This window comes from Aotus nancymaae, unplaced genomic scaffold (genome assembly GCF_030222135.1).
Source record: "Aotus nancymaae isolate 86718 unplaced genomic scaffold, 86718_ANA_hifiasm-v0.15.2.pri h1tg000039l, whole genome shotgun sequence".
NCBI classification, from domain to species: domain Eukaryota; kingdom Metazoa; phylum Chordata; class Mammalia; order Primates; family Aotidae; genus Aotus; species Aotus nancymaae.
This window is the reverse complement of record NW_026988453.1, coordinates 3,029,293-3,039,476: the sequence shown is the minus strand read 5'-3', so window position 1 is coordinate 3,039,476 and position 10,184 is coordinate 3,029,293. Positions and strand designations below refer to the sequence as shown.

Here is a 10,184-nt window from a genome sequence, read left to right as displayed (position 1 = left end):
CAGTGAACTGAATGGAAATCTGTCTAGAAAGAATTGTCACTCATGCAGAGTAAAACATACACATGTATTGCTGTTACACCAATTAGAAGACAACAGGTAAAAAAGAGAGGCAGAGGCAAAGCCATTAGAGATGCGAAAAACAGGAGATATTTCCTCCAGTCAAGGACTAGAGAGGCCACTTGGCAGACAGAGTACTACTATTTGAGTTGGGTTTTGAAGGATGAGTCAAACATGAATATGGTTGGGAACTGTTTTTCAGGTGAAGAAAGAAGCAAGAACAAAGACACAAAATGGCATAGCGAATGATTGAATGAAACAGACAAAAATCTATGCTGGTGATAGTTGATGTATAGTGCGATGGTAGCACTGACAAGGTTTGCCAGAGTATTTACTGTGAGGAGAGAGAAAAGAGAGAAGCCAAAAATAATGCCAAGGGTTTTGGCTTGAGGCATTAGAAGGAAAGATAGAGGGAAGTCTGCAGGGGGAATAGGTTTTAGGGGTGAAGATCCAGAGTTCAGTTCTGGATATATTGAGTTTGAGATGTCTGTTAGACATCCAGGTGGGGACGTCAATAGGGAGTTGGCTATTTGAACATAAAGTTGCAGAAAGGTCTAGACTGGACGTATACATTTTTAAGTTTTCGGCATTAAGATGGTAATTTATAGCCATTAAACTAGATGAATGTAAAACAAGAGGGTGAGAGTAGATAAAAAGAAGAGGATGGAAGTGAATGGCAAGGCTGCATTTGTTAGATGCAGAGAATGTTGATGCTGCTATGAAATAGAGAACCCAGGAGGGAAGGTGGTGCGTTTGATCTGGGACATTTGAATCTTGACATATACTTGGAGACACCGACATACAATGATGAGTATATAGACCCGGAGCTTGGGAGGGAAGTAAGATGAGAAGTGGGAGTTGAAGATGTATCGATGGTAAACTTACCAAGGGAAAGAAAACAGAAGAAAGTCAAGGGCACGGCATGCTCAAGGGTGCTGGCTGAGTAGTTAAGTGGGACCCTTGCTAGCACCCTTGAACATCACAGGTTTGGGATAAAGAGAGGCAACTGAGGGGCTGATATACTACACAAATAATTAGGAAGCTAGAAACATTTTGCTGATGAAGAAAATAAGTCCCATTAACATCAAGTACATTGCCCAGGGTCTCACAGTAGTCAGTGGTGCTAGAAATAAATTCAGTTTTGTTTGCTTCCAAAATCTATCCGCTTTCCAGTATAACATGAAGGCTTCACTAATCTATTTCCCTTATTTTATAGAGTGATTAACTAATAAGGTCATATAGCTTGTTAGTCATTGAGAAAGTTCTAGTACGAGGTTATCTGATTCTCTTGTGTTATTTTCACCATAACAGAGTCTTAATAAAATCTCAGCTGAAATATGATCAAATAATTATATGTAATTCCAGGATCCCTGAAATACAACATTTATAATAAAAGGTAAGCAGAACTTTTTAGAGTTTACTAAATTTAGCTTTACCTCTTGGAATTCTACATTAGAGCAAAATATTCTGCAGCTGCTTAGAGTTCCGTAAGAAGACAGTCCACTTGGAAATGGACACGTCAGTAAATTTGTGAAAATTACCAAGTCATTTTTGACGTCTATGTTAGCAAATTTATTTAGGATTGAATTAGTAGTGACCCATTAGTGTGCTGAATACAGAAGATAGATTTTCATAGTATTGCTATTTTTAGTAATACAATTGGTAGTGTCTTTGAGGTTTAGTTTTACCTTTCCCAGCTTTGCAAGGTGTTTCCTCAAAAGCCACATAGACAGGACTTCCCATTGATGATGCTATTGCCAGGGCAACAGAGTTCTGCTGTTTCTGTGTGAATCCACAAAAAATGCTGCTTTAACAAATTCACACTGGCCGGACGTGGTAGTTCATGCCTGTAATCCCAGCACTTTGGGAGGCTGAGGCGGGCGGATTGCTTGAGTCCAGGAGTTTGAGACCAGCTTGGCCAACACGACGAAACCCTGACTCTACTGAAAACATAAAAATTAGCCGGGTGTGGTAGCGTGTGCATGTAGTCCCAGCTATTCAAGAGGCTGAGGCAGGAGAATCTCCTGAACCCGGGAGGCAGAAGTTGCAATGAGCCGAGATCAGTCCTCTGCACTCCAGCCTGGACGACAGAGCGAGACGGTCTCAAGAAAACCAAAAAAACAAAGCAGAAAAACCAAGTTCACATGTATTCCTTGAGTCTCCAGTGAATGAATCAGGAAGTGGGACCCTTAGTGTTGACAATCTCACAGAGCCTTCAAAAGCTATAAAAGTAGAGTTGAAATAACGTTCACATAATTCAGGAAAAACATACTTTGGCCTGAAATGCTCAGTTTCCCTTTAAAATTTGTTGCAAGTGGCCTCAATTTTGTTTGACCAATACCATCTATTATACAACAATATATTTATGTATCCTTTTTTTCCCCCATGAGCTTAAAACACATCCCACACTCTATGTTTCCAATCTCCACAACACTGTTTAGATCCCAGGGGTGAAGCACCCCGCTTTTGGATTTCTTCACAAGAAAAACTGAGAAGAAGCATTTCTTAGCTTGGATAGAAACTATGTTCTTTGCTGCTCGTTTATTGTTTATCTAAACATATTTGTGATTTGGCTTTGTGGAGTTATTAATATCCAAGAATATACTTGTTTTTCAAGATCTCTTTGTATCCACCAAACATATGCATGCATAGGAGTGTACATGTATTAGATACAGGTGCTTTACTCCATGTCTTCGTAACTTTTGTACACACTCTACCACCACCCTTTCATGTTTGACAATTACATGCCTATCTACAAGCTTCTCTTGCCACTTAAAGCATCTCAATGAAGAGAGGCATTAAGTATTCAGTAGAGAAAAATCAGCACTTTTGCTTGAATCTGGGCATAGAAGAGTTAGAAAAGAATTTCTCTCTTTTATTCTCATCCATAGGCTTTACCAGAAGGGGAGAGTTTTAAATGATTAATATGGTGATTTTCCTTGGACATTATGTTTTATATTCAGAAAGCTAGGGCAATAAGGAACTGTCTTTGATGATGAGGAAGAAGGAACATCATTTTTATCTTATTTTATAACGAGCGGTTTTAAAATCTGAACCACAAGTGAATATACTTTGTTTTGCATCATCTATTTTTCAGTTAAAAAATCTGAGTCACTGTTTATAAATTTATGACAAATAATACGATTTACCTGTAAACTATCATACGAGAAAAGCACTTTTTTTTGCTAAAATATACTTAATTGATGAGGTCCAATCTTTTCTCAAACCAAGCATTAAACTGATAGGATTACTTTTTTCTGCTGGGTGCAGTGGCTCACACCTGTAATCCCAGCACTTTGGGAGGCAGACGTGGGTGCATCACCTGAGGATGGGAGTTTGAGACCAGCCTGACGAACATGGAGAAACCCCATCTCTACTAAAAATACAAAATTAGCCAGGTGTGGTGGCACACACCTGTAATCCCAGCTACTTGGGAGGCTGAGGCGGGAGAATCGCTTGAACCCAGGAGGTTATTCTCATCAGCAAATATATTACTAATAGCAAGAGTAGCAATTACCAAGTGCTGTGAGCAGAAACTTATCTATGCAACAACTGAACCCTAAACAGTTATTCTTTTTAAAACCACAGTTGTATAGCTATTGTTGTTATTATTTTTGAGGCAAGATCTTGCTCTGTAACCCAGGCTGGAGTGCAGTGGTGCCATCACTGCTCACTGCAGCCTCAAACTCCCAGGCTCAACTGATCCTCCCATCTCATCCCCCCAAGTAGCTGGGACTATAGGTCTGCACTGCCATACCTGGCTAATGTTTGTATTTTTTATAGAGATGGGGTTTTACCATGTTGCCCAATCTGGTCTCAAACTCCTGGGTTCAAGTGATTCACCTGCTTTGGCCTCCCAAGGTGCTGGAATTATAGGCGTAAACCACCTTATGTTTTATTCTTGATTGTTTGAATACACTGTTGAACCCAATAATTTTAAAGAGATGTTAAAGGATTTTTCATAATTATCATTAATGTTGGGGCTAGAACACAGATCTTTGGAATTTCATGTTAAAAGGATTTACATAATATCAGATTGCCTGCCTTCCTTACTTTTCACTCCCTCTTTTAAATGTTAAAATAAAATTTTAATATTGTGTGTATTTGAGAGAGTGCTCTATAAAGTTTGCTAAGTTACCCATGTCTCAATTCAGTATTAGATTTTGTGCCTGTTTTTAAGTCACCTATTATTATGTTACCGCCTACTTGGAAACGTGATATTGCTTAATTTTGGTATGACATATAACATTCCCAGAGAAGGCACATCAGGGAAAATGATGTGATTTTTAAAAGAAAATTAAAATGATCAGGTTTTTCTTGCTAAAGTAAATATGCAGTTGTGCGTATGTGGTCAATCCCTTTCTTTTCATATTTTTGATCTATGCTGCTGTCATATGCAGTAATTCCTACTGATTATTAAGGTGTTCAACATTTATTGTAGGTTCAGAGGGTACATGTGCAGGTTTGTTACATGGGTAAATTGCATATCGTGAGTGTTTGGTGTGCAGATTGTTTTGTCACCCAGGTCATAAGCATAGTATGTGATGGGTAGTTTTTCAAGCCTCTTCCTCTCCGGCCCTCCACCCTCAAGGAGTATCCAGTGTCTGTTCTCTTCTTTGTGTCCATGTGTACTCAATGTTTAGCTCTCACTTACAAGTGAGAACATAAGGTATTTGGTTTTCTGTTCTTGTGTCAATTCGATTAGGAAAATGGCTTCCAGCTCCACCCATGCTGCTGCAAAGGACATGATTTTGCATTATTTTTAATGGCTGTGTAGTATTCCATGGTGTATATGTACCATATTTTCTTTATCCAGTTCACTGTTGATGGGTATCTAGGTTGATTTCATGTCTTTACTATTGTGAATAGTGCTGTGATGAACATACATGTGCATGTATCTCTATGGTAGAACAATTTGTAATCTTTTATGTCATTGTGGTTTTGATTTGTATTTCTCTAATGACTAGTGCTGAGCATATTTTTCATTTTTTTTTGGCATTTTTCATATGCTTGTTGGCTGCAAGTATATATATATTTTGAGAGGTGTCTGTTCATCTCCTTTGCCCATTTTTTAATGGGGTTGTTTGATTTTTGCTTGCTAATTTGTTTGTTCCTAATAGATTCTGGATATTAGACCTTTGTTAGATGCATAGTTTGCAAATACTTTTTCTTATTCTGTATTTGTCTGTTTACTCTCTTGATAATTTCTTTTGTTGTACAGAAGATCTTTAGTTTAATTAGGTCCCACTTGTCAATTTTTGTTTTTATTGCAATTGCTTTTGGAGTCTTTGTCATTAAATCATTTTCAGAGCTTATGTTCAGAATGGTATTTCCTAGGTTTTCTTCTGGGATTTTATAGTTTTAGGTTTTACATTTAAGTATTTAATCTATTTTGAGTTAATTTTTGCATATGGTATAAGGAAGGGGTCCAGTTTGAATCATTTGCATATGGCCAGCCAGTTATCCCAGAATATTTATTGATAGCATGTCCTTTCACCATTACTTATTATTATCTACTTTGTTGAAGAGCAGATGGTTGTAGGTATGCAGATTTATTTCTGAGTCTTCTAACCTGTTCCATTGGTCTATGTTTTTTTTTTTTTTTTTTTTTTTTTCCAGTACTGTACTGTTTTGGTTACTGTAGCCTTGTAGTATAGTTTGAAGTTGGATAGTGTGATGTTTTTGGCTTTAAATCAAGTTATTCTTATGTTAGTCTTGTAGATTGACTTGTGAGTTGAACATTGATAATTTTAAGACAGGAAAACTCATGCGTAAACATGTTAACTCAAATTGTTTTTAGTAAGAGTCAGACTGCTTCTATAGTGGGGAGGCATGAAGCATCCTGGTCCTCAGTGACATCCAGAAGTGCCTGTTTTGTTGTAGATCCTACTGTGCATTGCCTGTGTGTTACCTTATCTTGCATACCTTCCCCTGGATTGTCACTGTTATATTACTGTCCTATCCATCATGAAAATCTTTCACAAGGACTCTTACAATTCGTTGTAATATGTACTTTGTTTTTTTAACTTCCTAAAAAATTTATCTCGTACTCCTGAATTGAAGAAGATAGGAAAAATATTAGAAAGCTATTGTCACAATCCAGACAAACAATATGGTAGTTTGGATTAGAGAGTTGGTAGGAGAGATGGAAAGAGTGAAGAGATTTGTGATGCATTTTGGAGATACAGTTCACTTGGTTTGCATTTGAAGGGTGAAGGAAAAGAAATCAAAACTAACTCCTAGGTTTGTGATCTTTGAGCCCTAATAGAAGAAAGTGTCATTATCTAAGCAACGGAAGGTGGATGAGGACAGGTTTTGATGGAAATCATGTTAAACTTAAGCTGCCTATGAGACAGCTGTTAGGTTGGTGCAAAAGAAATTGTGGTCTTGCCATTACTATGTTAGAATAAAGGGCCAACTGCCTTTCTAATTAGCAAACAGATACCGAATGCGTATTAGCATAAAGAATAAGTTTTCACTCCTGTAACATATGGGCAAATAGATTAGCAAGGCATCTTTCTTCTGTCTTGCTGTTCAGAGATTCAGACTGACAGCAGCTCTGGCCACCTTCCACATGTGATTCTAACTATTGCCCTGGGATCATCTCCATCCTTCCAGGAGGAAGAGGAATCATAGCATGAAGCAGTGGGCATGGAAGGTTTCATGGATTAGGACTGGAATTGGCACATACATGTTTGGATTCTGTTAAATAAAACACAGCCCCATGGTCACCCCCGACTGGGAAATATGATCTATTTTTATGCCCACATATGAAAAGGAGATGGATTTGATGAGTGCTGGAAATCAGCACATCCAACTGGAGACTTAACTAGAGAAGTCTGCACTGGAGATTTAAATTTGGGAAATAAACAACATAAGATAGTATTTAAAAGTATGCAACAGGGAGAGAGTCTAGATAGACAAAGCTGAGGATCAAGTGAGTACCAACATTTCTGAACAAGTGCTATGCAAGGGTAAACTCATAAGAGACAAAAGTAGAATTGGATGTCGACTGACACGGCACCATCGGATAGAGGTGAGTGTGGGCCTTCCTTCTCTGATTCCTAAAAACTCTTTGGCGGGAATAAGGAAAGCATTCTGAAGGCTGAGAACTTGGAAGAATGCAGGATGTGGGTTCAGCCGTTAGGACTGGAGAGAGCAGACTGGAATTGTGGGAGAGAAAGTGGAAATGCAGCTGAAGCATTGAAATGGACATCTCTACCCTTTAGCAACTAGAACATTTCAGGGCTTCAGCTGCATTTAGGAATTAGAGAGAAAGGAAAGAGGACAGGTAGGCCAATCTTTAAGTCATCCTAAGCTGTGTGTTCTTGAGCAAGTTATTGAAATTCTCCAGTTGCTCTTTTGTAAAATGGATGTAAGTGTAATGCCTTTCACCTAGAGAGGAGGAATGAAATGAGATAAGGCACATAAAACATTAGCAGAGTGCCTGTCACAAGGGCAGGGATATGTTCTTAGATTTTTTTTTTTTTGCGACGGAGTTTTGCTCTTGTTACCCAGGCTGGAGTGCAATGGCGCGATCTCGGCTCACCGCAACCTCCGCCTCCTGGGTTCAGGCAATTCTCCTGCCTCAGCCTCCCGAGTAGCTGGGACTACGGGCGCGCGCCACCATGCCCAGCTAAGTTTCGTATTTTTAGTAGAGACGGGGTTTCACCATGTTGACCAGGATGGTCTCGATCTCTTGACCTCATGATCTACCCGACTCGGCCTCCCAAAGTGCTGGGATTATAGGCGTGAGCCACCGCGCCTGGAGTTTTTTTCTTTTTTTGAAGGCAATTTTATAACTTTATTTGATGTATTTGACGATCAGTGATTGGGTCTCATCCACATTCACTGTAGATTTTTGGAAAGTGGTAACAGGTACAAAGGTAACCAAAGTATGGAGCTTATTTGGTGGCTCTTCATCCTCATTACGTTTCCTGGACAACCGCACACGGATTCGGTATAGGATATTCCTTATTCCTTTGGCCCAGACAGCTCTGTGGAGCCTGGTATCAATGCGCACGTCTGGAGTTCCCACCGCCTTCATGGCAAATTTCCCAATCTCTCGGAGTGCCCGCGGAACACGCTTCTTGAAGCCCACTCCATGGATGCGCTTCTGAATGTTGGTGTATTCTCGGATCACCACCTTGTTGATGGCAGAACGGCCCTTTTTCTTCTCGTCACCCTTCTTTGTGGTAGCGGTTCTGTCCGGTCCAAGTTGGAAAGGAAGAGCGCGCGCGAGGGATTGCGGGGAAAGAAAAGCCCACTTTTTCTTTTTTTCTTTTCTCTTTCTTTTTTTTTTTTGAGACAGAGTTTCACTTTTGCTGCCCAGGCTGGAGTGCAATGGCACGATCTGGGCTCACCACAACCTCCACCTCCTAGGTTCAAGAGATTCTCCTGCCTCAGCCTCCCAAGCAGCTGGGATTACAGGAATGTGCCACTATGCCCGTCTAATTTTGTATTTTTAGTAGAGAAGGAGTTTCTCCGTGTTGGTCAGGCTGGTCTCAGACTCCTGACCTCTGGTAATTTGCCAGCCTGGGCCTCCCAAAGTGCTGGGATTACAGGCGTGAGGGATTGTGGGGGAAGCCTACTTTTTCTTTTTCCTTTCTTTCTTTCTTTCTGGCCACCATGCCCAGCTAATTTTTTGTATTTTTAGTAGAGACGGGGTTTCACCATGTTGACCAGGATGGTCTCAATCTCTTGACCTCGTGATCCGCCTGCCTCGGCCTCCCAAAGTGCTGGGATTACAGGCTTGAGCCACCGCACCCGGCCTAGATTTTTTTTTTTTTTTAATTTCAACATCTTTCACTGAGAAGCATCTATATATTTGTACACAGCCTTATGCATCGTCAGTATTTAGAAAATGTTGAATGAATGAATGAGTATATGCATAGTAAAGGCAGAGAAAATAGTAATGCTGTTAGGAGATTATGAATAATAAACTTCACATAAATAAATGTCATCTGAAGAACATTGTAGTCTTTGTTTTCAGAGACACGTAAAACCCCTCAGTATATTAAGACAATCTACATTTTAAGGCACTTGGCAAAATTATCGTGTCATTTCTTTGATTTAGAAAGCCCAGATTTTTACCAAGGGGGTTTACATCATGTGAATCTTTTAAAATTGAAATTCTTAACAGCAGTAAAAATTATAGACATTTCATGTTTTTCTTAGTATAAAAAATTCTGTAGTTAATTCTTATTCAACTTTGACTACTCTGCATCAATATTATTTTCAATTCTCAAATCAATAGCCTGGATGTTTTTGGGGAAAAAAATCTAATTAGTCTCACTGAGGGGTTACCTGGTGAGGCAGGGGAGAAGCCCTGCTGTTCCTGAGATATTGACTGGGAAGCCAGCCAGCTGGATGAAAACCCTTTTTAATGGCCCCATATGAGGTCAATTTAAGTGCTCTTGGCAATACGTGGGAACTAGAATAAATATAAAGACAACTTCTGTTCTTCTGCCCAGCACAGTTAGTATCACTTTGTTTACATTTGGTAAAATATGCATTTCACGTTGGGTGCTGGTTTCATATAAGTAGATGTTGTTGCTTAGACGGAATCATTAATGAGCAAAACAGAAAAACATGTCTTAACGTAGATCCTGAGCCATTATAAGTTCTTTGGAGATTGTGTCAAAGCACTATGGGAGTAAAAATGGAAACAATGTTAGTTTTCAAGGGTGTGACACAGAGCTGTGTTGTAGCACTCTCTTCTACACTCCTCACTCATTCTTCTCTTTGCACATGCATTTCTCAGAATGCCTTACCCTATCATTTTCACTCGAGGAAGTCATAGTTACCTTTCAAGACCCAGTTTAAATGTCATTTTCTCTTCGACTCTTTTTTTCCTCTGTCACATTGGCATTCTCTATTTTGCTACCAGAGTATTTTGTGCTTGCTAAACCTGTAGCACTTTGCATAAAACATTGTAGCTATTTGTTTATGTGTCTCCATCCCTCACTGGATTATTGGCTCCATAAGGACCTGGTCCATATTTTATTCACTTTTGTAGTCCTAGTACTTAATACAATACCTGATACATACTAACCCAATAAAAATCCTTACTGGAAAATTTCTTAATCTGAATAAATAGATTCCTCTTAAATTGAGTGACATCATGC

The 10,184-nt window shown here is 39.3% G+C and overlaps 1 protein-coding gene across 1 annotated transcript; it reads right to left on the bottom strand.

Annotated features, from left to right (window-relative positions):
* Window positions 1–7,861: 7,861 nt before the first annotated feature.
* LOC110569564 (large ribosomal subunit protein eL31-like) lies at window positions 7,862–9,857 on the bottom strand. The gene is made up of 2 exons (XM_064360197.1): window positions 9,831–9,857; window positions 7,862–8,245 (listed from the first exon to the last, which is right to left on the bottom strand). Exons 1-2 carry the CDS (start codon window positions 9,855–9,857, stop codon window positions 7,862–7,864), a joined length of 411 nt encoding a protein of 136 aa, XP_064216267.1.
* Window positions 9,858–10,184: the final 327 nt, after the last annotated feature.

Coding starts and splice junctions, on each gene's coding strand:
- LOC110569564 (XM_064360197.1), bottom strand. CDS start 9,857: ATGACTTCCTCGAGTGAAAATGATAGG. Junction 8,246..9,830: donor CCTCGAGTGAAAATGATAGG/GTAAGGCATTCT, acceptor GCTACCACAAAG/AAGGGTGACGAGAAGAAAAA.